The 26,919-nt window shown below is 50.9% G+C and overlaps 2 protein-coding genes across 6 annotated transcripts in view; one reads left to right on the plus strand and one right to left on the minus strand.

Moving 5' to 3' along the window:
* The window catches only part of DRC1 (dynein regulatory complex subunit 1), a 31,624-nt gene extending 15,757 nt beyond the window's left edge, over positions 1 to 15,867 (plus strand). The window contains exons 5-17 of the mRNA XM_038750833.1: positions 234 to 371; positions 2,188 to 2,274; positions 2,937 to 3,059; positions 5,728 to 5,867; positions 6,680 to 6,814; positions 7,174 to 7,409; positions 9,404 to 9,507; positions 10,786 to 10,875; positions 11,760 to 11,834; positions 13,617 to 13,798; positions 14,815 to 14,958; positions 15,437 to 15,539; positions 15,654 to 15,867. Coding sequence (XP_038606761.1) covers positions 234 to 371; positions 2,188 to 2,274; positions 2,937 to 3,059; positions 5,728 to 5,867; positions 6,680 to 6,814; positions 7,174 to 7,409; positions 9,404 to 9,507; positions 10,786 to 10,875; positions 11,760 to 11,834; positions 13,617 to 13,798; positions 14,815 to 14,958; positions 15,437 to 15,539; positions 15,654 to 15,710 — 1,614 coding nt within the window. The 3' untranslated portion in view covers positions 15,711 to 15,867. The remainder of the gene's footprint in view (positions 1 to 233; positions 372 to 2,187; positions 2,275 to 2,936; positions 3,060 to 5,727; positions 5,868 to 6,679; positions 6,815 to 7,173; positions 7,410 to 9,403; positions 9,508 to 10,785; positions 10,876 to 11,759; positions 11,835 to 13,616; positions 13,799 to 14,814; positions 14,959 to 15,436; positions 15,540 to 15,653) is intronic.
* A 586-nt stretch (positions 15,868 to 16,453) lies between these two features.
* The window catches only part of OTOF (otoferlin), an 84,966-nt gene continuing 74,500 nt past the window's right edge, over positions 16,454 to 26,919 (minus strand). For 2 of the 5 annotated variants that reach the window (XM_038750830.1, XM_038750831.1), the window contains 13 exons: positions 26,392 to 26,528; positions 25,463 to 25,597; positions 24,380 to 24,517; positions 24,127 to 24,254; positions 23,870 to 24,040; positions 23,272 to 23,432; positions 22,525 to 22,667; positions 21,733 to 21,821; positions 20,785 to 20,883; positions 19,494 to 19,735; positions 18,900 to 19,078; positions 18,621 to 18,721; positions 17,625 to 17,888 (listed from right to left, as the gene is read on the minus strand). In XM_038750830.1, coding sequence (XP_038606758.1) covers positions 17,708 to 17,888; positions 18,621 to 18,721; positions 18,900 to 19,078; positions 19,494 to 19,735; positions 20,785 to 20,883; positions 21,733 to 21,821; positions 22,525 to 22,667; positions 23,272 to 23,432; positions 23,870 to 24,040; positions 24,127 to 24,254; positions 24,380 to 24,517; positions 25,463 to 25,597; positions 26,392 to 26,528 — 1,904 coding nt within the window. In that variant the 3' untranslated portion in view covers positions 17,625 to 17,707. Of the gene's footprint in view, positions 17,889 to 18,262; positions 18,482 to 18,620; positions 18,722 to 18,899; positions 19,079 to 19,493; positions 19,736 to 20,784; positions 20,884 to 21,732; positions 21,822 to 22,524; positions 22,668 to 23,271; positions 23,433 to 23,869; positions 24,041 to 24,126; positions 24,255 to 24,379; positions 24,518 to 25,462; positions 25,598 to 26,391; positions 26,529 to 26,919 lie in introns of those variants that run through there. The other 3 variants (XM_038750832.1, XM_038750829.1, XM_038750828.1) reach the window with 2 other exon arrangements.

The following is a 26,919-nucleotide window of genomic DNA, read 5'->3' on the forward strand; positions in this document are numbered from 1 at the left end:
GCGCTGTCATGGCCCTGGTGACTTCACTAAAGCCTTGGCCCGCGTTTATTTTCAGTGATATTTAAAAGGAATTTGGTTTTCTTCCATAAATCATGTGCCTCAAAGAGAAGTGGTGGCTTAGGTCAGGAGATGTCCCATGGTGCATGGTGCCGCAGACTCCCCCAAGATTGGCAGATGGGACTCTGCTCGTGGCTGACTCCATTGGTCCCTTCTTATCCACTTCTTTCCTCTAGGAGCTCAAAGGAAAAGATGACCAATATGTGAAGGACCTGAAAAAGCAGGGTGATGACATCAACTTGCTATTGGAGAGGATGGAAGAACAGATCAAGACCTTAATCAAGACCTTCCGTCAGGAACTCCTGCAGATTGAGGTCGGAAAGGTGGATTTAAAAGGAAACAGATGATTTCAAGTGTCCTTCCCCAAAGCCAACCCCTTTTCCTCTCCCGGAGGATGTCCCTGAAGAGGGCTGTGTCTGGTTTAATAATAATAAAATTATTATTATTATGGTATTTGTTAAGCGCTTACTATGTGCCAGGCACCGGACCGAGCACTGGGGGCGATCCAAGCAAATCAGGTTGGACACAGTCCCTGTCCCATGTGGGGCTCTCAGTCTCAACCCCCATTTTACAGATGAGATAATTGAGGCCCAGAGAAGTGAAGTCTTGCCCAAGGCAACACAGCAGACAAGTGGCGGTGCCAGGATTAGAACCCACGACCTTCTGACTTCCTGTCCCTTGTTCAGTCCACTAGGCCATGCTGCTTGCTGTTTAATGCTCTGGGGGGGTTCCACCATCTGTCAGTAGTCCCAGCGCTTAGTACAGTGCCTGGCACATAGTAAGTGCTTACCAAATACCATAATTAGTGCCCTGGATTCAGCTTAGGCTCCAGGATGGGCACTCTTTAAGGAGTATTTAAACCAGTGGGATTTAGGGTGGGGTGGGGTAGCCGAGGCACTCTTCAGGGCCCGGCCTGAATGTCATGGGGAGGGAAATGGGCTCGGGGCCACAGGAATGTAGACTACCCCTGGGCCTGGACTGCAGGAGAAACTCAGAAGGCCCACCCCATTGTCATGAGAGCCTCCTCATGTGTGTACTTGAACATGTTTTGGCTTCCTGCAAGCCCAGCCAGAGACGTGGTTCCTCCTTCTGTAGCTGCCTTCACATTCCAAGTCCATGCTGCTACCTTTTGGAACCCATCAGTGTGTGTGAGTGTTATTAGGTAAAGCTGTACACTGGAAATATAGCAAGGCACATTGTTATCCCTCGACTCCACTGAGAGAGCACTTAGTAGAAGTGCTCTGACCTCCAGGGTGCTGCCAAATGGCAGTGTTACTCTTCAGCTGGCCATTTTTGTATGCTGCGGTTTCGGGGAGGAGGAAGAATAGCATCTTGCTAGCAGGATATGCTTTGGCGTTGTTTTTGCAGTAATGCTGATGGTTTGCACTGAACCATCCAAGCTCACTCCATCCCCCTATGTTGCCAACTGCTTGCATTGGGAGATGGCTGGCAAAGATATATCTCTGAGACCCTGTCTGTTTCCCAGGCTATTAAATGTTGTGTTCGTATTAGTCATACTCAGGTTTGAGAGTCCTTTTTTGTAGTTTTGACAATTTGGTGAAAGTTTTTAATTTAAACCATAAAGCCTCCCCCGAAAAGAACCCAAGCCCACCATAAAGGCAAAAAGCAGTCCTGGCTTACATTAGCACACAAGTGGGGTTTTTTACCCGTATAAAGAACCCTTCTGTAAGGGGTCTGGCTGGAGATTTCTCCTTTCTTTGCTTCCCCACTCTCCCTAGCCAAAACCTCAGCCCTTTCTCCCACAAATGTACCGTGTTCTGAAGTTGGAATTTATCTTTTATGACTGGACGGGTGAGTATTCTTACTCTCGTTTCCAGTGACTTCTTGTCTTTTCCTCAGCCTTTCCAACTCCTGTTGACATTTATCCTGGCCAAGCAGTACCTGTGTCTAGCCCTCAGATTTCAATTTCTTGTTTTGGTTGATTTCTTAAACTTCTGGCTCTTTTTGGGGCTCTCCCTGTGGAGAAGAAGTCGAGGTTGTGGCATCGTCTAGTCCAGAGCTGACTTTAATTCTGAATTTCAGGGTATGTTGTGGAAGCATCTGGATGTCATCTAAATCCCGAAGTTACATCCCAACACAAAACCCTTTCTGATTCTCTGTCGGTTACAGAAAGCATTTGAGTTGGAACGACAAGAGCTCCTGACCTGTAACAAGAAGAAGTGGGAGCAGGCGATGCAGGTTCACAATGCTAAAGAGGTAACAGGGCTGCCAAGGATTGAGCTTTGGTTTTTGTCCCTTACGTTTTGCCTTCAAGACCTCCGTATCTAGGATACAGTTGCCATCGTATCCACCAGTTGTTAAGCAAGGAGTTGTGCAAGATGGCTGTGCAGATAGGAGTCGCCTGCTCGCCGGTGGTTGCAAGCATCCACTTTGCCAACTTGCTGCTGTGCTCGTTTGGTCCCTCCTCTGCATGCTTTTGTACCACTCATTCCCTCACATCCACAAAACCCTGTCCCCGTCTCGCTAGCTGTCCCAGCCAGGAGACTGGGGCTTGGGCCGAGCAGGTGCCTTCGGGCAATTCCATGCTGAGTTAATTGTCCTGCTTATTTTATGGTTTGGGTCTGTACTCTTCTGTCCATTTCTTAGACGCAAAGGAAATGATGTGCTCAAGATCACAAATTAGAAGTCAGAATTCCGGGATGTTTTGTTTGCAAAGTTCAGGGATCAGGACTGTGGGGGATAACTATAGTCTGCCAGTGGTCTGCTTTCTAAAAGACAAGAGGAAAGTGTCCTTAAATTCCAGCTCTCTCCAGTTAGATTTCAGCCAGGCCCCCCACCAGACATCCCTTCAGATGAACTCAGTCGTGGGCTGCAGTGAGTAAGTTGTTGACTTTCCTCTTGCCTTTCTGTGTCCTTAGTTGGAGTACCTGGTGACCCGCATGAGGAAAGTGGAGGAGCATGAAAAGCAGCTAGCCCAGCTGCGGAGGCAGGACACCGAAGAGTACAACATCGTCAAGATCAAGTTGGAGCTCGATGTGCAGGTTTGACTGGATTTGGCGTGAGAAAGAGAGCCTATGGGAATAGATCCATGGGACGTAGGAAGGCCATCCCTTAGGAGCAAAGAGAGAAGATCTATGGCTAATTACCAATTTACGTGCAATTTACTAGGTGCTCTAGAGATTTTATAGAAAACATGATACTACCATTGCACAATTTATAGTACTGAGAGAGGCAAATCAGTTCTGAGGAAATGCATAAAGACCTAACCTGACCCTTCCTAGTCAAGAAATTGGGTACAAATTTCAGTGATTTCAGTATATTGGGTATCGCATAGGACTGTGCCCTTTTAGACTGTGAGCCCACTATTGGGTAGGGACTGTCTCTATATGTTTCCAACTTGTACTTCCCAAGCGCTTAGTACAGTGCTCTGCACACAGTAAGCGCTCAATAAATACGATTGATGATGATGACTGAGAATCAGGTGACCTGGCTAATCCTGGCTCCACCACTTGCCTTCTCTGTGACCTTGAGCAAGTGACTTAACTTCTCTGTGCTCAATGACCTTATCCATAAAATGAAAACTAAATAGCTGTCCCATGAGGGACAGAGTCAGTTTCTGATCTGATTGTAATTTATCCACCCCACTGCTTAGTACAATGCTTGGCACATAGTGCTTAAAAATTATTATTACCTGGGGAAGCCTCTTAATTGCTCTGTGCCTTAGTTTCGTCATCTAAAGTGTAGCTGATATTGACTGCCTCGCCCAGCTTCACAGGGATGTTGTGAAGATAAACTTAGATAACTGACGTGAAAGTATTTTGGAATAATAAAAACCCCGTATAAATGCAAGAGGTTATTAATCCCTAAAGTTAGCTGGGCTACTTCAGGTTTGAAACCAATGCATATTGTAACCATACGAAGAGATTTTAAAAAAAATCTTCACCAGCTCACACGGTTTTTGCTGCTCCTTCTCAATTGTAGACTCCGCTTTGTGGTACAGATGTGTTCTTGGGAGACTGTCTTTCAGTAGAAAATTTGAGTTTGGGCCCAAATTTGCCCAAGCCACATCTGATGCCCAACACCACTGGGATTATGCAGGATAGATGAAGCTCACATCCCACCTCCCCGGGCACTCTGGGGTCCTGAAGCCAGCACATCTGTCTCGTGGGCCTAGGCATTTCAGGCAGTTTCCTAGCCGTGTCCTGTTACCCCACTTTCACCTTACAAGGCTTCCAGGCAGCATTTAGAATCCAGAAAGACTGCCCTGCCCCTCACCCCTCTGCCCACTTTCCCCTTTCCCTGCCAGAAAAGGGAGAAGAGCTCCCCAACTCTTCCTGGCTCACCAGCCACTCCCACCCCCTCCAGTCATTTCTCCAGTCAGGAAGATCACAGAGGAAAATGTAGGTGAGAGGACAGGGTTGGGGCAGTGGCTCCTTGCTCATCTGCCTGCAGGAGTGGGTCTTGGCCCTGGTAATTGCAGGTAAAGGATAAGATAAGAAAGATTCTAGATACCACTGATAATGTACGAACTTTTAGAAATATACTAGTCCCCAAACAAAAGAACCCAGGGTTCCACATACAGTAGCTCACTGATTTAGGTCAACAGTTTCCCAGCCATTCAGATGAACAAGGAAACTCCTGACAGTAATAATATAGTATTTTTCCTCCACTGTAGTTTATTTCTTTCAGTCTTATCTCTGCTATGCAGAATCACATGCTAAGGTTTTCAGGACTAAGCCCTCCTGAGATCTTGGCACATTTAGTAGCAAGGCTTTGAATATCAGGACGACATCATCAGCAGTATTACCTTCACTCACTCTCAGGTTTCCAAAGCCGTCTTATTGCTCTGGCATATTAGGTTTATTGTGTACTAAGAAATACGATCCGAACAAAATGTTTTTTCTTTAAAAAAAAAAAATAGCATCCTGTGAGTGTCTTTCTAACCTCACCCATCACTTACCCAGCCAAAATTGTGGTGTGTATTTTGTGCTTACTATGTGCTAAATGCTGGAGTAGATGCAATATAGGCAGATCAGAAACAGTTCCTGTCCCACATCGGGCTCACAGTCTAAGGGGAGTTTAATCCCCATTTTACAGATGAGGAAATTTAAGACATAGAAAAGTTAAGTGACTTGCCAAAGATCAATCAGCAGACAAGTGATGGAGCCTACATTAGAACCCAGGTCTTTTGACATCCATCCTGTGCTCTTACCACTAGGCCATACTGTTTTCCTAGCAATAAACTCTCACTCATCCAGGGAATCAAACCAGTTCCCTATGCACAATTAAGTAGTACAAGAATAAGGTTCATTTTCCTCTTAAAAAGTCCCTGGATAGCTAAATGCTAAAGTGTTCATGGTGGGGCAGTAAAGTCAGGAATCCAAAATACACTCTTGTGAAATGGCACAGCTAAGGAATTTGTAGCCCTGAGGTTACTCAGCTGGCTGGAGTATGCCAGGGAAGGGTGAAGGGAGCAAAACTTGGTGACTTTCTTACATTTTCAATTTGTAACCTGACTCTGGTATGCTCCTTTCCCTTAACTCTCAAATCAGCCTCCTTCTTTAGAATTCAGGGATGATGCTTGATTTTTGTAGATGGCTGAATACACTACAGACCCCTTGAACCACCATCCCAAAACTTTTAGAGGCTCTTCTGGCGTGAGATTCCCCGAGTTGACCAAAGGCCGGTTATTTTGTGTCTTAATTCTAGATACTTGAACAGCAACTTCAGAAGATGAAAGCAACATACCAGCTAAACCAAGAGAAGCTGGAGTACAACTTCCAGGTGCTGAAGAAAAGAGACGAGGAGAACACCATCATTAAATCTCAGCAAAAGAGAAAGATCAATAGGTAAGGTAGAATACAGTTGGCTCCCTCTGGGATCCTGAGGGATGGTAAAAGCAGAGATAGCCGGGTTGTGAGGGGCCAGCTTTGTTAGCAGTAGCTGAAGCTGGATTTCCCTGGATCCCCTAATGGGGAGAGAGGGGGTCCTGCCGCTTAGGTTATTTTTTTATTTTTACAATTTCTTCAGTTGTTTATCCTGAAGTAATACAAGGTGTCTGTGGTGTGGCCTTCTCATCTGTTAGGCCTGTAAACCTTAGCTGGACCTTTCAGAGTGGTTAAGCAGGTCCCACAAGGCTTCTTGACTCTATGGAAGGACTGGCCAGAAGCTGTTAATTCCAGTGGCTTCATTGGTGGTTGAGGGAGCAGGTGCCTGCCAGGAGAGGACTCGGGAACTCTGCTGTGACCCACTCCACTGGCTCTTACAGGGTGGCTGGGAAGCAGGTTGCCCCCCTGGCTCACGGGTGGCCTTGGCTGTGATTATTGAGCCTGAAAGGGCTGTTAGTTTGAATTTCCTCCTTTCAGGATTCTAGGGATTTGGCCAAAGTGCCCTCCTGCGGCCTAAACTTTTGTATGTTGAAAGTTTGGTTTGGGGAGACTCCAAAGCAGCTTGGTCCAGCTTCCCATCCTCGATACGAAGTCTTTGCAGCATTTCTGGGTGCACAGGTGAGGTGGGTTGATTGTAGTGCTGGATCCAAGGTCTGTGGCTCTGAAGAGGAACACAGGCTGCATCCGGACCACCCAGAGGTATGGTTTGTGCTGGCATGCAAGCCACTGCCAATAGCTCACTGACAAGCTCATCTTTTCTTCTGCATACTCAGGCTGCATGATGTTGTTAACAACCTGAGGACAAAACTCGCCAAGCAGATAAAGCAGTATCGAGAGGAAAACCAGGCGCTAGCCGCAGACTACAAGCGCATTGTGGTGCAGTTCAAGGATCTGCAGAAAACCATGAGGTGCCTCGGGGATTCATTCTCTGGCCAAGTTCATTCTCTGGCTGTCTTTTAGACTAGATATGACTTGGCTAGGTGCTTTAGGTGGGGTGGCAAGCTATCCCAGCCCAAGCATTCGGGAATGTGTGTCTTTCTTCCTCTTGGCTGAAGTTGGGTGTCCGTCCCGTGAAAAGCACAAGGAACGTTTCCGTTTGGCTGCTGTGCTTTCGGAAGGGGAGCCTGAAATAGTGCAAGGCATTTTGTCCAGGATGCTGGGAGGAAGGGAGTTCTTAACGTAAAACCTGTTAACCACAGTCACGAGCCACCCACCCAGAGTCGCTGTGGCTCAGGGCTCCGACAACTGAGGCTCTCCTTCCACGCAGGCATTTTGCTGTTGTTGATGAAGGGAAATTTCATGAGATTTGGCTGATGAATGAAGAGGAGGCAAAGGAGCTGATGGGCAAAGCTCTTGATGCAGACAAGATAATCTTCCAACAGCAGCTGGGGCTTCCTTGGGCCATGCCTGATTTCTGGTTCATGAAGAATGTGGGGCCTCTTTCTCAGCACAAAAAGAAGAAATCTGCCACCCAGGTGGTAGAAGAGGTGCTGTTACTGGCAGGTGAGCAGTGAGTGTCCCCGTGGCCGTTCTTATCCTTAGGGGCACTAGCATTTGCCCCTGGGAATTCACTCTTGTGAACAGCGTTAAAAAGGCAGCATCTGCTTCAACATAAATGGGGAGGTGGAGGATGAGAGTGGAACTCCAAAGGCAAAGGACTGTGGCCTTAGATCATTCATTCATTCATTCAGTCGTATTTATTGAGCGCTTACAGAGTTCTACAAGCTGGACAAATCGGGACCCAGCATAATAGATTAAGAAAACAACTGTGTTAGACTTGGCTCCCAGGCCTGGGTCTTGGAAGTGAAAGATTGGTTAAGTGAGTGTAGTTGAATGAGAAGATAATATATTAGGCAAGCCCAGAAATCCCCTCCATTTTTGAACCATTTTGGGTGTCTTTTTATATTTGGTGTGGAGAGCCCTTGTTATTTTTAGAGTGTTTAGAGTCACCAGACATTGAGACTCTGGCCTGAATTATGTTAAAAATCCTTTCTGCTTCAAATGTCCTAATCATTGTGGTCAGTGGGGGATCTCTTTGCCTAGGACCTGTATATCCCCATTAGGACCTGTATATCCCCATGAAAATAGTTTATTATTGCTCCAACTGGGACCTTTCCGTACCCCTCTCCAGGCAGAGTTGTTGGGTATTTTTTTAATGGTATTCATTAAGCACTTCTCTGTCAGGAACTGTACTAAGCCCAGAAATAGATACAAGATAATCAGGTTGGGCATAGCCCCGTCCCACATGGGGCTCATAGTCTTAATCCCCATTTTGCAGCTAGGATAACTGAGAGTGACTTGCCTGTAAGCTCACTATGGGAAGAGAGCGTGTCTACCAACTGTTATATTGCACTCTCCCAAATGCTTAGTACAGTGCTCTGCACACAGTAAGCACTCAATAAATACAGTTAATTGATTGACTTGCCCAGGTCACGCAGCAGACCTGGGATTAGCATCCAAGTCCTCTGATTTCCAGGCCCGTGTTCTTTCCACTAGGCCACACTGTAGAACAGACTTTTGTGTGTCTGAACTTTTATAAAAGTCTGTTCTTGCTTCTCTCAAAATCAGCATCAGATATGTACAGAGTTGTGTATATATGAGAATCCCAAGTGGATTCTCCTTTTTTATATATATGTCCTGAACACATTTATTTTGAAGACAACTCAATTGGCTTCTCTTCATCAATAGTATTTGTTGAGTACCTGCCGTGGGTTAGAGCCCCGAACAGAACACTTGGGAGTGTTAAATAAAAGTAGACGATGGGGTCCGTGCCCTTAAGGACCTTACATTCAGCTGGGACACAAGCACAGATTATATCCATACAGTGGGGAACAAAAGAGTTAGTAGACTAATCAATCAATCGTATTTATTGAGTGCTTACTGTGTGCAGAGCACTGTACTAAGCACTTGGGAAGTCCAAGTTGGCAACATATAGAGACAGTCCCTACCCAACAGTGGGCTCACAGTCTAAAAGGGGGAGACAGAGAACAAAACCAAACATACTAACAAAATAAAATAAATAGAATTGATATGTGCAAGTAAAAATAAATAAATAAATAGAGTAATAAATTTGTACAAACATATATGCAAGACCAGATCCTTGCCTTCTGGGAGCTTACTGTGTAGATGTAGGGGGTTGAGGAAGGTGGAGATAGGTATTAAAATAAATTACAGGTAATGAGAAGCAATGAAGTTTAAAGATATATAAACATAAGTGCTACTGGGGGAGTACTCAAGTGCTTAGAACATGAGTACCCCAATGCCTAGGTGGATGATGTGAAAGTGCAGAAGAGACAATAGGAGCAGGTAAATGAGAGTTAATCAGTAACAGCATATTGTCCTTTTTACAGCTCGTGTTCTTCTTTGGCATAAGGAGATGCTGATTTTCTCAAAGTGAAAGATGTTGCCGTTTATTGAAACACAGATGGAAAAAGAGGCACCTAGAAAAATCTCAGTCTTTCTGACACTCTTTTCTTTTGCTCCCCCTGCCTTTTCAGATGAGGAAGGAGAAGACCAAAAAAATAGCGAGTGGCTCGAGCTTCCAAAACACCTGTCAGCCAAGACCATCAAACAAATCCTAGAGCTCGTGTGTGATGAGTCGGTGAGTTTAACCTCTGGAATGGGGTCCGTTTGTGTGTGTGTGTGGTAGGAGGGAGATGGTGAGGGAGCATTGTTTGAGAGAGGAAGCTTCCAGGTCTCTTCTGTATTTTCCCTACCACCCAGTGGATCAGTTGTTCCATCTGTAAAATGGGGATTCAGACTGTGGGCCCTATGTGGGACGGGGCCGTTCCCAACCTTATATCTATTCCAGCGCTTAGTGTAGTTCCTGATACATAAGAACTTAAATGGAAAAGCCCCCAGCCCCACGGGGTTATTTGCCCCACATCTTTTTAAAACAGATTCCCAGTCTCATTCATCCCCATCTCTGAATAGACTTGGAAGTTTCCCACTGGGACAGAGAAAACCCGAGATGGTGGCTTTCTTGGCTGGTAAACCTTTGAGGCCTGCCTAATCCCAGACCTTGCCCCAGCTTTATCCTCGTCCCCCCACTCAAAATGAAATGTTGGCACCTGTGGATCCCATGGAATTGATTGCAGTGGTTCCAAGAGGAAGGGCCCTAGCACACACATACCCTTGGCAGATCTGGTACAAGCCAGGGGCCCCATTGCCTTTCCTTCCTTGCATATGTTCCATCTGGGCTGTTGGTGACATTTTGTACAAAGGTATACCTACTTAGAAGACCCAAATAACGAATGAAATAAGTAGTGTTTGGGCCTGGCCAGGTCTTTAACTAGTGTTTAAAAGCTAAACTGCACAATTTTAGAATAAAGTTCCTGTTAAGAGCTTTAGGTATCCATAGCCATGTACTAAGTCCTGGGGAGAAACAGAAGGACACTGATTCAGCCACTACACCTGTCCCAAAAGAATCTCACAGTCTGGGAAGTGGGGAAGATTTATAGAGAAAGAGTGTCAGGGTAATATGGACAGAAACAGTATAAGAACAGCAGTGCATCTCAACTGGGAGAGAATAGTCCTTGGGCTTCTCACTGCTCCAAGGCAGGGCCAGGCCTGGTCCAAAACCCCACAAGTCTTCCAGTCGTTTTAAATAAGTGGAATAAAGCTTCTGCCTGACCTCTACTCCTGCCAAGGCTAATGGGAGAAGAGGTGGCCCCGGGACTCCAAGTTATTGGATTTCTGAACTCTTTAAGATGATAGTGTCAAAACAGTGGCATATTCATTTATTCTTGTCTGTCTCAATACTGTTCATTCCTTTGCTATGGTTGTGGAGCAATGAGATGTGAGTAACATGAGTTTCTTCTGAATCGCCTGTGGTTGAAACCAATCTCTTACCTGGGTCATGCCATTCTTTCTTCCTCAGGGTTTCCTAATTGAAAGCAAACTTCTGGGCCTCCTCCTACCTCTAGAGAGAAATGAAAGCTGCCTACTGAAACTGGATGCCATCTTTGCAGTGAGTTCTGAGGGACATCACTTGGAATAGATTGAGTTGTTAACTGCCCCTTTTTAGGCTGCAACACTCTGAGACTGTGCCAGGCTTGATTTTCTCTCAACACCCCAGAATTTGTCTCATATTGGACACATCAAAGACCCTGGCAGCGCCATGTCCCCAGCTTTCCATTCAGTTTTGTGGGATATTTCAGGGCCTTGCTGTTGGTCAGGTGGGAAGAGTGATCTCTGGGAATCGGGAGACCTGTGTTCTGGTGTCAGCTTCTGCTGCTGGGCCGTGGTGAAGGTTTCTGACCGAAGAATCACCTGTGACAATCCATGAGGCAGGCAGGGCCAGCAGGAGTCTTAAAAAACAGCTGGCTCACATAGGCAGCAAAGACTGCACCACCTACCCAATCAACTGTCTGCTGGATCATATGCTTTGGCAAGGCAATGGTTTGATGATGTGGTTGCTCCTGCTGTAGTTTCCCGCTACAGCTTCTTGCAAGGGAACAATTCCTAAGATTTTCTAAGGGAAAAAAAATTTCCCATTTTATACCCATCGCAAGTTCTGTGACAAATTCTTTGAACTATAACCGAGATTGTAAGGAGGATCCTTGGCCTGTCTGACACGCCCCTGTGACATCTGAATTCCATACAGCCCTGTCGTAGCCAGATGGGAAGAAACCAGGTCTTTGTGGGCTGCTAAGAGGAAGGCTCCTGTGTGCCCCTGGAGCAGATTGACTTCCCTGTGTCTTGCCTCTCCTTCCCTCTCTTCCCATTCAACTTGGTGGATTTAGAAACCCTCATGTTTCCCAGAAACGCCTTGGTTCCACACTCCACTGTGACATGTGGCAGAACTACTCTGTGGGCCGAATGCAATTGAACAGGTGTCTTGTTCCCCTTCAGGCACTTGGGATTGAGAACGAAGACGATGTATATAACTTGGTGAACTTCTTCCTCAAATACCGAGCTCCCACCCAGGTAAGGTGAGGGTGGAGTGAGTTTGTGGTGGGGGAGAGATGTTTCTCTTTTATCTCCTGGAGGTGAATGGAGGAATCTTGGTCACCTCCTGAGGGGGAGATGACCATTGAATCCTAGAGCAGAAAAGGCCTTCATAGTTCATCTGGGCCAGCCCTCTGCCTATTATTACCTGTTTCACTCAACACAGGTTATTTATGGTAATTGAGGTGGTTGGTGATTCACTAGGCTCTGTAGCACTTTCTTTACAGAGTGCCTTGCCTTTCCTCAGCAGTTAGAAGCTGCCTGCTGTTGTCCTTTCCATCCTGCTTGGGAGAAAGAAGTCAAGGCCTTAAGAATGGGGTTGCGGGTCAGTCAGTGGCAGAACTGAGATATGAATCTCCCCATCTGGTTGACTCTCCCATCCAGTAGGATAGTTGGCAATTCCTCTCTCCCACAGATTCAAATGGATGTGCCAAATATAAAGTCTAAACTGAAGAGAGACGTTTACTTGTTCAGAGATTGCTTTCAGTTCTAAAAATGCATTTGTGCTGCTTACTTTGTGTGTGTGTGTGTGTGTGTGTGTGTGTGTGTGTGTGTGAGAGAGAGAGAGAGAGAGAGAGAGAGAGAGAGAAAGGTGGGGGTTGCATTAGTCTGAATTGCCCCCAGCTAATGCTTAAAAGTTAGGATTTGAAGTTGTTATTGTTAGTTTGCAGAATTAGTTGAGTGTGATCTCTGAGAGTGTTAGATTCCATTACACCCCCATCCCCTTGCCGCTATTTTTAGGCAATCATTCATTTAAATTGTACTTTCCAAGCACTTAGTACAGTGCTCTGCATACAGTAAGCGCCCAATAAATACTATTGAATGAATGAATCTAAAATTTTTTTTTTACATATCAAAAAAAGTGATTAATAGTATTTAAGGTGTGCAGGTTTTAGCTACAGCACTATTCAAATTTAGCAATTTTCTGGTGGATGGGAAATTCCTCTGCAGTAGGTAGCTTTAACTGTCATTTGTGGGACCGAATTGCTCATGGCTAGAGTGTCTAGAAAAGGTAGGCTTCATGATGATGATGGTATTTGTTAAGCACCTACTATGTGCCAAACACTGTTCTAAGCGCTGGATCCTCAGACCCTTCCTCCTATTAATGACTGCTCTGCCTCCTGTTCTCCTAGGGTCTGGAATCTCTTCCAGATGGGGTGTCCAAAACTGTTGTGGCCCCAACTGATCCTATTGTGGGACACTGGGTTAAATGGTTTGAACTTGTGAAGCCAGTTCATCAATGTCCTTAATATCTCTTACCTCTCAGTGGCTTTCCAGCTTCCATCTTTCGCTTGATAACTTATCAAAATCCCTTTTGGGAAGAACATTGTTTCCAGGCACCTTGGGTTGGTCCTTGTTGCTACCAAAACACCTGGTTCCCCGTTAACTGTGACTTTACCTATTTCGCTTGTTCAACTTTTAGCCTTTTGGCATTTTCATAACCCCTCTCCCAATTTCCCCTTCCTCCTTCTGCTTTTGCTACTGCTCCCTCTCCCCTCTTCCCTCTCTCCCTCTTTCCTTTTCTCCCCCTTCTCTCCCCTTCCTCTTAGCTTCTCTTCCTTCTCTTTCCCAATCTCTTTACTTTCCCCTACCTTATACTTTCTCACCCTTTTCTCATCCCTTTACCCTAATCTTTCCACTACTCCCCTCCTTCCTGCCTCCTATTTCTCTTCCCCGTCTGTCCCTCCCTCTCTTCCACACTCAATGACTTTACAGCTTTTTCCAGTCCCTTTTTTTCCTCACAGATATTGTTGTCTGCAGGAAAGAGAGGGAGAGGGCCAGGTCTGTGAGGCTCTGGAGACTGCAGAGGTGAAGAGAGAATCTGACGATTCTGTGCCTCCGAGGCAGGACGACAGAGAGGCCCTGCCATCCTCTGAGCTCATCCACCCTAATGATGTTCTCAAGGCCCTTGAGGCCTTTGTCATAAGCCTGCAGAAACCCAGGTGAGGACGATGTTGGGGAGTCAAAGGTGGAGCAAGAACCAGTATATCTGGGGGGTGGGCCACACGGGTGGGAGGTCTGGCTAGTTGGGAAAGGTGCCTGGTGGCTAAGAGCTGTGGCTTTGGCCAGGGGAGTGGGTAGAAATATGATTGATGCAGGAGGACTTTGAGTCGAATAGTGGTTTTATGGGCTGGAAAACTGTCCTCCTGAAGTGGAGAAGAATACAGTAGACCCTGCAGGAGTCTGGCCAGGCACAGAACTTCCAGGGAAGAGGGTGATGGGGTGGCATATTCCACAGTCGGCCTAGTGTCAGGTATTGCCGTGGTGCCCCCCCCGCACCAGCATCACAGGACCTTTGGGGCTCTTCCCGCCCCAGGCTACTGTTGCCTGGTGGAAGTGGCCCGAATTTCACAAGCACAAGGGCCAGGGGACTCCCCATATTGGTGAAGATTCTGTCTGCTCCTGCCTTTTTTAGAGCTGAAGGACCCTTCCCTTTCTCCCCACCCTTCCCCAAGGTATGATGAACATCATACCCCTTCTCCCCCTTCTAGACTGTGAGCCCGTTGTTGGGCAGGGACCGTCTCTATATGTTGCCAACTTGTACTTCCCAAGCGCTTAGTACAGTGCTGTGCACACAGTAAGCGCTCAGTAAATACAATTGAATGATTGAATGAATAAGTGCTCCTTGGAGTCTGCCTGACCAGCAGGAGGTCCACAGGGGAAGCTGTTGTTCCTGGTGGTGACCCGCTGCCAGAATTGACTCTCAGCGAGCTGTGGGCTGCCAAGTGGGGCTCATACTAGGGGGAGAGCCTGGGGAGTGCGATACCAGGGTCCATTCAGGGACAGGAAACCCCCACCAGTGTCAGCCCTCCAATGAGTACAGAACCTGTCCCCACCAGAAGAAAGCAGATTCATGTAGGGGGAGGGAGGGGGGAGTCAAGGCTGCCGGCTTTCTGGAGGCAGTGACCAAGTGTGAACCCTAAGTGATGAGGATGAAGGTTTGGGCATTTGCTTTCAGGGAGAAATGGACACCGGTGAAGGTCGAGTCAAAGGAGCGGGATGAAGTGAAGGACACGGAGTACTGGGAAGCCCTGCCCACGGTCATCCCCGCTGCAAAACAGAAGCTGTGGGATGGGCTGGTTGCTGCCCTGGAGAAGTACCAGTGAGTGCTCGGGCCCTGGAGAAGGGAGTGGGGCAGAGGGTGCAGCCACTGCTTCGGATTTGGGGCTGGGAGGATGACCCCCCAGCTGTCCCGCTTCTCACCTTCCTTTCTGACCTGGAGATGCTGCCAGATTGTGTGCAGGGGTGGTGAGAACGGGGAAAGTTGTGATGTTTCTGTCAGGAAAGTAGCTTTTTCTTTGCCCTGACTCTTGGTAGTTTGTCTTGGTGCGGCTTTCAAGTTCCCTTTTGACCATGCATCTTCGGCACCCCCAAGAGGGTGGTTCTAGTGGAGTAAAAAGCCAGAGCCCCCCAACAGCACTCGCGGCCTGAGTCCTTTAAATGGAGTGTCTCCCCTTTCTCATCCCCCACTCCTCTCTCGGGGTGCCTGAAGGTCAGAGGAAGAGTTCACAGGTCTCCTTGGGTTGAGGAGGTCCTGAGAGCTTGCAAACCCTAACCTTTTCCCCCCTCCACCTGGAAAGCTACGTCCTGAACCAGCGGGCCAAGCTGCTTGTGGAGACGGACAGCCTCGAACAGCAAAATACGGAGTTGCAGATGCTGCTGCAGCAGTACATTCATTCCAAGGTAAGTCTGACCTGGGGGGTCCCTGGCACCTAGCTATTCCTTGGTGACATCAGGAGGGGGTGTAGAGGAGAACTCGGGGGCCAAAGGTGATGGGCAGTATTTCCCCTTTTCCAGGTTAATTTGGAATTGCAAATCCCTCCCACTCAGGTGCTTCCGCTGCAGATGAAGTAGAGCTAGGATTGGAGCCAGAGGTGGACACCTGGCGAGGGACTCTGGGGTTGTTTGGGAAAATTGGGCAGTGGTTTTTTTCCTTCCACTTGTTTCTATCGGAGTGAGATAGTGAGAGGTGAGTTGGCATGGTGCAGTAAATCTGAATATCTTTAAAGCATTGGCTGGGTCTCTTTGTGGCTCCCTTTTATGTCGTCTTCTCATCCCCACCTTCCCCCAGGAGTTTAGTCACCTCCCAACCCTACGCTTATGCTGGGTGCATTCCGGGACCTGAGCCAACCTGGAGTTCCCCTTTGGCCCCCTGTAAGCAGCACACTGCCCCTGGAACCCTTGCCAAGCCTAGACCAGTCCTAGAGGTCTGGACTGGCCCTGGAAGGCCCCAGGCCCACTGGTCTGTGCAGCAGAAGAAGCGGGGGAGCTTTGGCCCTTTGGCTCACAGCTCATCCCCAGCCTGAGGGCTTCAAGACCATGGGGATGTTCTGGGAGTGAAGCAAGGCCCTAGTGGGTGAGGCAGTGGGTGGCCCAGGATGGCAATGGGCTCCGGTGTGCTGCTGCAACATAGGGCCCTGATCTGGAAGGGCTCTTCTGCCCCCACACCATGCAAGTGGTCCTGCTTTTGAAACCCTGGGGGACAGGGGCAGCCACAGAGGCCCGGTGATTGATTGAACACGTGATAAACTATACAGTGAGTCTTCTCTATTTGCTGTTTGAATTTTGTTGATTCGTCCTGAAAGTTTGTGGTCACAGCATTTTGTTTCCCTGTCCCCACCGGCTTTCAGGCCCGGCTGGGCTAGCCCACGGCCCTTAACCCAAGCTCCTGTCCCCGCCTTGCCTTCCTTCTACAGCCAGGGCAGCCCAGGTACTGAGTTTCTTTTATTGAGAGGATACACCCCAAAAAAGAAAAGGGGGGAAAAAAAAAACCTCGAACGCAGCAAACCAAACCAGAGAGGGAAGCTTCAGGCTCAGACTCTGACCAGCAGCAGGGTGACGTAAAGGAGAAGCTGAATTTCTGCAGGTGTTGGGACTGGGGCAGGGCAGGTGGAGGAGAGAACAGGGGGAGGGTTAGGGATTGAAGTACTGAGAGCATAGAGAGGGCTCTTTCTCTCTCACACACACACTCACTCACTCTCACTCACTCCAAACCCAGAAGTCCCAGACTGGGCCATCTTGGAGGAAGAATTACAAATGCCAAAGGGGGAGAGAGAGACAAGGCAGCACACACGCACACAGCCCAGGCCCATGGCCAGATGGAAGCATCCTCAGGGTGGGATCAAAGGTGAGTGAGGAAGATCCTCCTGGCCCTTCCTTGGCAAAGCTGAGCTCCTCCAGGCCTGAGGCATTCTCCTTGCCCTGGCCTGTGGCCACCCTTTCTCCTTCCTCACCAGGGGCCAGCTGGCCTGCCTTGCTGAGGCCTCGGAAGAGTCTGAAGGGCAGCAGGGCCAAGGCAGTAGCAGCAGCGGGATAGAGGGTCGGGGAGTAGAAAATCCCAGTAAAGCTGGGCCCTGCCCTGGGAGCCGAGTGGTCAGGTGAACAGCTCCCTCCTTAGCCTTCTCCCCCATGGCAGCTGTGGGGTGTCTCTAAGCCCCTTTTGATCTTCCCTTGGATCCAGTCTGCAGTCCTGAGTGCCGGCCCAGAGTTCCCGTTCCTAAAGCATCTGCAGGTAGGACATGGGATTTGGGCCACGGGGAGCACAAGTAAGTTAGGAACTCACTCGCACCTAGCCCGAGAAGTAAGGAAGGGTAGAAGCTCAGCAAGGAAGAGCGGCAGACTGTGCCGTTCTCTCCCTCTCCTCAGCAAGGCCCATGCTGCCTTTCTTAGCCGACCTGACCTGGGGGGAGTGGCTGAGTGGAGACAGGAATGAGAAAACAGACACTGCCAGACAGGTAAGGGGGAGGCGGGACTCAGGCAGGACGTGGCCAGAGCCCCAGTCTTCTCTTTCGGGGAAGAAGACAAACGTAGTTTGGATCCTAAGAACTCGGTCAGCAGCGGGAGGACGGACCTCAAGCCCCCAGGAGCTTTTTGACCATGTAGCCAGGCAGACTGTAGAGGAAGAGCGCCAGCATCAGCAGCGCCAGCAGCGCCAGCACGATCTTGATGATGAGCCACTTGTAGCGGGTACAGATGAGGTACTTGATGGACTTGAGCGGGTTCAGGAACCAGACGAAGGCTGTGTCCGGGCGGCTGGTGGACGGGGCAAGGAGAGGTAAGCGAAGGGGGCCGGGCCCAGCTCGGGGGAAGGGGAGCTCCAGCCCTCCACCCTTCCCTCCCTCCCGGCTCTTCTCCCTGTCCCAGTTCTCCTCTCTCGTCTTCACACCCCAGACGCTGCCAGCTCGAGGATCGGCCCAGAGCGCGGCTTATGGTAGGTGGTGGTGGGGGGGCAGGAGGCCCACCCCTCTCTCGCACTCAAGTATGTGGACGTGGAGGAGAGAAGATTGAGCTGCTCGACTAGGGCCAGTGAGGGGGTGAGTATTCCTGGGCCTGCGCCCTAGCCTTACGGACCCAGCTGTGACACAGCGAAGGTGGATGAGAAGACGAAACCAGAAAGGAAGGGAAAGACATAAAGGTACCCAGAGTGGCAAGAGGGAAACTGGACTCAAGCCCCAAGGATCTTCTTGACCAGGTAGCCCGGGACGGAGTAGAGGAAGAGGCCCACAAGGAGAAGGACAAGCAGCAGCACCAGCACTTTCAGGAGCAGCCAGCGGTAAGTGTGCCACAAGAAGTAGCGGGCGGACTTGAGTGGGTTCAGAAACCAAATGAAGCTTGTGTCAGGCCGGCTGGAGGGGCACAAGTTGGGGAGGGGGAGAAGGATGAGGAGGAGGAAAAGAAAGAGGTGATGGAGGAGGGGAGGCAGAAAGATGGAGGCGTTCCCCAGGCCCCTGGCACTGGTGGGGAGGGAAGGGAGGCGCTACTCACTTGGGCTTCTCCAGGGGGTCGGGCTCGTTGCGGGCCAGGCCAACCGGGTTCTTCTCTGCCTCCTCTGCAGTCAGGAGGTGCAGCTCCGCCTCCACTTTCCCCTACAAGCACAGGGGCCCCATAGTCCACCCCAAGCCAGCCCCAGAATTGCCACCTGCCCTGTAAGCCCTCCACCCCACCTTCCCCTCCTAGCCTTTTCTCTCTGTTTCCCTTTCCTCTCCTCCCCACCCTCTGCCCCAGCCCTACAGGGCCAGCCCCCCCGCCCAAAGCAGTGCTCACAGTGAGCTCAAACTCATCGTTCTCATCACGGGCCAGCAGTGGCCACCAGCCCTTGACCCGCTTCTGCTTGAAGATGGAGATGAGCGGCACGTCCACCTCGCCCGTGGCCATCTCCATGGAGCACTGCTTGGCCGTCTTGGCACCCCGCGGGAACCGGTTCAGGTCTAGCTCGATGGCACCTGTCACGGTAACAGTAAGGGGCCGGGTTGCTGTGGAGCGACCTAGGGGCTTCCCCTCTGTCTAGGTTATATACTTTCTATGTCTAACAATGATGATGATGATAATAGTATTTAAGTGCTTACTGGGGGCCAGGCACTTTAGTGGATATAAGCAGATCGGTGGGATTAGCAGCTAAGATGGCCCTGAGTGCAAGGCGGACCCCTTCTTGCACAGTTCCCTTTCCCTCCTTATGTCCCACCCTCTACTCTTCTCTAGTCAGGCCTTTTCTTTCCTTTGCTCTCACCCCTGGGGCTTTCTCTCTTGCTTCAGGGCCAGTCTCTCTCCCCTACCGCTCTGTCCTGGTCTCTGCCCACCCCAATTTTCCCTCCTCTGCTCCCCCCCCCCCGTCGTGCAGGAAGCCGTGAAGTGACGCACCCAGGAAGTCATCGGCCGAGAAGTGGTCCGCGTCCCAGATTTGCAGGGTGAGCCGGGCGGGGATCTTGTACTCGGTCTCATCCCAGGAAAACATGGACTCCTTCTTGGAGATGACAATCTTCTCCTCGGCCGCCAGGTAGTCAAAGGGGAAGAGGTAGCGCCAGTTGAAGTTCCCCTCACCAGTCAACGAGTGGTAGTGAACGTCCGTGTCCTGCTTGTCCTCTTGCTGCCCCTTCAACCAGCTGTAGGAAGGGTCATGGAGGGCTCAGGGCAACCCCACTCTTCCAACCTCCCCGCCGCCCCTTCCCGCCTAGAGGCCCACCCACCTCCTCTATCTTTTCTCTCTCCTCCTATGCACTAAGACTTTCCGGCCCTCCCACCCCTCAGCGGGGCCCAGCCGGCTGGAACCGCAGTTGTGCATCGTGGCCCTTGATGGCTGACAGGAGGCTGCAGGGCTCAGCAGCGGAACATCTCCTCCCCCCCTACTTCAAGCCCCAAAAATGTGGAAGAAACCCATGCCTTTTTTTAAAATGGTATTTGTTAAGCGCTTACTACATGCCAGGCACTAAGCGCTGGGGTAGGTACAAGGTAATCAAGTTGGACACAGTCCCTGTCCCACATGGGGCTCACAGTCTTAATCCCCATTTTACAGATGTGGTAATTTAGGCGCAGAGATGTTATGTGACTTGCCCAAGGTCACACAGCAGGCAAGTGGCCGCGCCAGGATTAGAACCCAGGTCCTTCTGACTCCCTGTCCTGTGCTCTGTTCCCTAGGCCACTTAGAGAAGCAGCGTGGCTCAGGGGAAAGAGCACGGGCTTGGGAGTCAGAGGTCATGGGTTCAAATCCTAGCTCCGCTGCTTGTCAGCTGTGTGACTTTGGGCAAGTCACTTCACTTCTCTGTGCCTCAGTTACCGCATCTGTAAAATGGGGATTAAGACTGTGAGCCCCACAGTGGGACAACCTGATCACCTGGTATCCTCCTCAGCGCTTATGCTTTCACATAGTAAGTGCTTAACAAATACCATCATTATTATTATTTACATCTTTTGTGCAGCCACTGTGAGCCCCCCCCCCCCCCGCCCCAGTACTTCTCAGCTGGACTGAGGGTGGGGCAGCAGGGGAGAGGAAAGGTTGGGGTGGCTGCCCCAAGCCCCAGGGCTACTTGCCCTCCTATTCTCCCTTCTTGAGAGGCCAGTGTAGTTTAAGGACCCCCAGGCATCTGGCAGTCACCCAACTGCTGCTAGTTCCCCTCTCCCCTCTCGTCGCTTCCCAGGTCCCAGCTCTACTCACCCCCGAACGAATATGTCGCTGGATTTCTCTCCGGTAAAGAAGTCATCATCCTCCAGCACCACCTCATCCGTGTTCCACACAATTACCCGCAGCTCGTACCTGGGCAGAGAGACAGGGAGAGTCAGGGGTGGGGCCGGGGCAGCAGCAAGGAATACCGTGGTAAAGGTACTCAGAGTGACCATGAGGAACAGTTGCAAGTCTAATTTACTAATGTGATGATGATTAGGTATTAGGTGGTTGCTATAGGGCTAATGAAGGAGAAGACAGTCTTCGGTCTCCTTCAGGGTCAACGTAGGCTGCTGGGAGGAACCAGGTGTTGAGGGCCATCTTCTAACCTTTCCCTACAATAATCTACAACTGGATTTGTTTTAGTCGTCTTTCAACATTTTTCTGTTTTCGGCCCACGCAACCTCTCACCATAATGACTTCCCTAATGGTTACCACCCAGAAGCGGAGTTTCCTTTTGCTCGTTCTGAACCGAGCGCCGTCCAGTTTCAAGGACGGCAGCATCTTTCCGTGTTGTGGGATTGGGTGAGCAAGAATCCTGCATTCACTCAGTTTACCCCACAGTTTTATAGACTTCATTCCTGTCTTTTCAGTCTAGACCGAAGAGTCCTAAATGTTTTCAGTCAACCTCCATTTGGAATTTTTACCATCTCTCTAACCAGCCTAGTTACTCTCTCTGGACCTTCTCTGGTCAGTGGTGTTTGTGCTTACGGTCTAGATCGCCTCTCTGGCTTTCTCTTGCTTCCCCCATTAGAGTGAAGGCAGGCACCATATTTTCTAATGTTTTTCTCTTGTCACTTTCTCACCAGGCTGCATTCCCGGTTCTGCCTGAAGTAGACACTCCCTAAATGCTAACGGACTTGGGAGTCATGAGGAAAGTTGAGATATCAGGAAAGGTAAGGCCCGGGGGGGTAGGGGGTTTAGGGGTCTTGAGGAACTTACTTTTTGGGCTTCCGGGGAGAGATATCCAAAGGAGTCCCAGGAGCTGGCATATCCATGGGGAACATGTCCACCCACAATTCCAGTCGACCCTGAGGACAGGAGCACATTTATTATGGCTTCTCCCCATCCCCCCTCTCCTGCTTTTGCAATGAACCACCCAGGATGGTTTCTGTATCCCAACCTCTCACCATCCCTAGTCCCAAGAAGCCAGGGCTCCTCCTCTTCCTCTTCCAGAACACAAGAGCCCTAGATTCCTCCAGCCCAAGGAGCAAATCAGTGGTATTTAGTGAGTGCTTCCTGTGGGCAGAGCATTGTACTAAGTGCTTGGGAAAGTACAATACAGTAGCATTGGGCAGACGTGATCCCAGTCTCCATGGGGAATTTCCCCGAGGTGGTATTCAGGAAAGGAGAAAAGACAGAGGAATGGAGGCCGAGGGATCATCATCATCAATCGTATTTATTGAGCGCTTACTGTGTGCAGAGCACTGGACTAAGCGCTTGGGAAGTCCAAGTTGGCAACATATAGAGACAGTCCCTACCCAACAGTGGGCTCACAGTCTAAAAGGGGGAGACAGAGAACAAAACCAAACATACTAACAAAATAAAATAAATAGAATAGATATGTACAAGTAAGATAAATAAATAGAGTAATAAATATGTACAAACATATACAGGATGGAGAGAGGAGAGGGAGAAAGCCAGCCAGAACCTCGCCCCCCTGAGCCGGGCCTTGTTCCCTCCCCTCGCTCCCTGTAGGCACCCCAACTTCCTTCCCTTCTCCAGCGGTGTCACCTGTTCAATCCCGGGTTTGTCAGGGTTGAGGAGTGGGCGTGTCTCCACGTGCTCCGGCACCAGAGGACAGCCCACCCGGGGGATGGCCTCCCAGTGCCGCAGCGCAGCCAGTGCCACATGCTCATCCGACGGTTTCTTCTGTCCTGCAGGGCCGACAGGGAGGGGAAAGGGACGGCCCTCAGACCGGAGCCCTGGAAGCCATGGGGAGGAGGCCGCGGAGAAGGTAAGGAGCAGGGGAGTTGGGGAGTGTCGGAAGACGTCTTGGAAGCGGGAGGTGGGGCCCTTGCCCTTCTCTCAGTTGGCAGGGAGGGCTGGATGCGGGACTTTCTCAGCAGGTGACAAAAGTCCACCTCACACGCTCTCCTTGCCTCCCTTCCTACCAGAGGCAAGAGAACAGGGGACTGCTCCAAGTCTCTTTGTGTCCTGCCACTCTCCCTCCCGCCACCCCCACACCTTCCTGGGGAGTGGGGTTATAGGCTGTGGCTCGAGGGAAGGAGGCCATGACACCCCATGCCCCCACCCCCCTTTCCCTGGGTGGGAGTGTCGATCTCGGCATCTCTCTCCTCAGGACGGGCTTCATGGCTACCCAGTTGCCTCACCCCTGGGGCTCTGCCATGTCCTCTTCAAAGTCAGCGGACCCCAGACTCCCACCCCATCTCGGAGAAGAGGGCACTCCCACGTCCCCAGATGAGGAGGGAGGTAGGGTCCGGCCCCTGCAATCTCTCCCACCAGCCCTGCCCCTGGTACCGTTTTCGTCCTCGATTTCGGCCGGGCCGGTGAACACACGGTTGGCCACCTTGACGCGGCCCGGGGGGCCGAAGTGCGGCCCGTCCACCTTGCCTTCCTTGCAGAGCCGGGACAGGATCTGGGTTGGCTTCAGGGGGTCCCTCCAGATGTTGTAACCATGGCTGCAGAGGAGACACACGTTGGCTCTGTGAGCCTGGAGCCAGAGCAGACGGAGCCGAGGCCAGGACAGAAGGATTCAGCACCATCCTCCATGGCTGGGGTACCAAGGGCCGCCTGCTCAGCTGTCCCTCTGCTGTGCCCACATGCCACTCCCCAGCTTCATCACTGGAATTTCCCACCACCTCCCTTCTCCCCGAGAGAGACTGCAGAATCATCGGCTCCTCCAGGAGCCCATGGGGGCTCAGGGCCAGCGAGGGCGAGTGAGTCGGTTCTTAGCTGGGGTAGAAACCGTCAGGGTAGGCTAGCCCAAATGCCCCGTTTAAAAAAATTAAGAAAGATTTGAAAAGCCCAGTCTCAGGCCGAGTCCCGCTCCAGTCCCCAGCTCCGCTCCCGGTCCGGTACCCCTCCCCGCTTCCCCTCCCAACAGCCCCAGGCCCACATGGAGTAGGTTTGGGCGATGCCACAGGTGGCGCGGTGCTTGCTGTAGTAGCGATTCTCCAGGTCGATCTTGGTCTCCCCAATGAGGTCGTCCGTGCCCACCAAGTCCCAGTCGTACACGGCCACGGTCAACATGGACTCCATGGGGAAGGAGGCCTCGATGTCAAAGGATCTGCGAGGGGAGGCAGAACGACGGGGGCGGGTCAGCCAGGGCCGGGGGCAGCGGCTGAGTGGGGGCAAAGGGGGCCAGGACCTTACTTCCCAAAGACGGGGTTTAGCTGCTTGGAGATGTAGTTCTCCTTGTCTCGGATGTCCGTCTTGCCCAGCCGGATGGCGATGTAGGGGTCGGCTTTCCCGTTGATGTCTGCGGGGTGCAGGTCCGTGGCCTAGCGGGGGCCGACGGGGCGCTGCTTAAGCTCCACCCCCTCCCTCCACCTCTCTCCCTCTCCAGGACCCCCGGGCCCGTCTCAGCCTCGCTTTGGAGGAGGAAGCTGGGGAGGCCCAGACTCACCCGGACCACGTACACTCGGACCAGCACGTTGATGGGGTCGTTGCTCGGGATGCCCTGGAACATGCCGTAGGTGGGGTCGTAGCTGGCTTCCCGCGACACCTCTTCGGGGAGAGGCACCTTGTACACGCACAGGGAACCCTGGGCGTGGAAAATAACAATAATGGCATTTGTTAAGCGCATACAATGTGCGAAGCACTGTTCTAAGCGCTGGGGGGGATACAAGGTGATAGGTTGTCCCGTGTGGGGCTCACAGTTGTAAGCCCCATTTTACAGATGAGGTAACTGAGGCTCAGAGAAGTTAAGTGACTTGCCCCAGGTCACACAGCAGATGTGGCAGAGCCGGGATTAGAACCCATGACCTCTGACTCCCAAGTCGGGGATTCTTCCACTGAGCCACACTGCTTCTCTAGAAAATAGTAATAATAATAATGGCATTTATTAAGCGCTTACTATGTGCAAAGCACCGTTCTAAGCACTGGGGAGGATACAAGGTGATCAGGTTGTCCCACAGGGGGCTCAACAGTCTTAATCCCCATTTTACAGATGAAGGAACTGAGGCTCAGAGAAGTTAAGTGACTTGCCCCAGGTCACAGCAGATGTGGCAGAGGCAGGATTAGAACCCATGACCTCAGACTCCCAAGTCGGGGCTCCTTCCACTGAGCCACGCTGCTTCTCTAGAAAATAATAATAATAATGGCATTTATTAAGCGCTTACTATGTGCAAAGCACCGTTCTAAGCGCTGGGGAGGATACAAGGTGATCAGGTTGTCCCACAGGGGGCTCACAGTCTTAATCCCCATTTTACAGATGAGGTAAGTGAGGCTCAGAGAAGTTAAGTGACTTGCCCAAGGTCACACAGCAGACGTGGCAGAGCCGGGATTAGAACCCATGACCCCTGACTCCCAAGTCGGGGCTCCTTCCACTGAGCCACACTGCTTCTCTAGAAAAGAAAGCAGACCACCGGCCGGAGCCCAGGCAAGAGGCCCAAGGACGAGGAGCAGGATGGACAAAGGGCAGGAGGGGAAAAGTAGCAATGCGGGACTAGGCCGGGGGCTGGGAGCTGGGCAGGCCCGGGCCCCTGACCTTGAACCTGCCCACGATGCGTTCTTCTTCGGTGGAGCTGTCTTCGTCGTCCCCGATTTTGCCCCGCAGTAGGTTGAAAGTGTGCAGCCAGTCTTCAAAGTTGTCAAAGTCCGATTCCAGCTCCTTAGGGTACACCTGGGGCACAACACAGCTGCCGCTTCAGTGAGGACGCTTCCCAGACTGAGCCCCTTCCTTCCTCTCCCCCTCGTCTCCCTCTCCATCCCCCCATCTTACCTCCTTCCCTTCCCCACAGCACCTGTATGTATGTATATATGCTTGTACATATTTATTACTCTATTTATTTTACCTGTACATATCTATTCTATTTATTTTATTTTGTTAGTATGTTTGGTTTTGTTCTCTGTCTCCCCCTTTTAGACTGTGAGCCCACTGTTGGGTAGGGACTGTCTCTATCTGTTGCCAACTTGTACTTCCCAAGTGCTTAGTACAGTGCTCTGCACACAGTAAGCACTCAATAAATACGATTGATGAGGAGGAGGACGCGAGGAAGGCGGCCGCCGCAAACTCCAAAGCACCTGGCCTCTGCCACGCCTCTGAACTGGGACTTTGGAGGGGAGTGCGAAAAGGAGAAGCCCTCGAGGTAGGTGCGGGGGTTTGGCTCGACTTCCATGGTTGCGCGGCATATGGACCGTAAGGGAATGGCCAGAGTCAGAAGCCGGCCCCGGCCCCCAGCCCTGTTGGAGCGGTCGGACCCCACCCCCTGACCTCAGCACCCAGGCCAGGCTAGCAGCTGCCCCCAACACGCAGCTAACTCTGGAGAGGATGTGGCAATTTTGCCAGCCACACAGAGGTAAGTCTCCAGCTTGCCCCTTCTTCCCATCAAGTCCCACCCAGGCCGCACAGCTCTAGGAATTTTGCTGCCACATCCCCATTCCACCAATTTTTCCGGCCCCCGGGCTATCCCTTACCTTAAGTTCATCGATTTTGGGCTTCTTCTTCTCCAGGGGCTCAGACGCCTGCCCAGGGCCCTGGTTCTGCCCCTTTTTCTTCTTGTCTTCCTTGGGGGCCTTGGCCTTCTCCTTCCCTTTCATGTGACCCTTGGAACCTGGCAGGAAAGAATAAATGGCCAGGCTATGGGTGGGGAAGTGCCGGTAGGAATATGGTGCAGAGAACTGCTCTCCCCTCTCCAACCTTCCTTCTCCAAGCTTTCCCACCCTCTGTCTCCAAAGCCCACAACCATGATATTCTGGACTCCTCCTTCTCATTCAGGTCTCACATTCTTTTTCCTCCCCAACATTTTCCAGACCCGCTCTTCCTTCTCATCCACAGGAACCCCTTTTCCTTCCTCACCCAGTCCGGTTGCTCATCCTACCCCAGCTCAATTACTATATCAGCCTCCTCACTGGACTTCCTGTTTCTAGTTTCTTCCCATCTCACTCTGCTGGTCAGATTCTGCACACACCTCTCTTTCCATCAAAAATCTTCAGTGGTTACCC

This window comes from Tachyglossus aculeatus, chromosome 9, assembly GCF_015852505.1.
Source record: "Tachyglossus aculeatus isolate mTacAcu1 chromosome 9, mTacAcu1.pri, whole genome shotgun sequence".
NCBI lineage: Eukaryota > Metazoa > Chordata > Mammalia > Monotremata > Tachyglossidae > Tachyglossus > Tachyglossus aculeatus.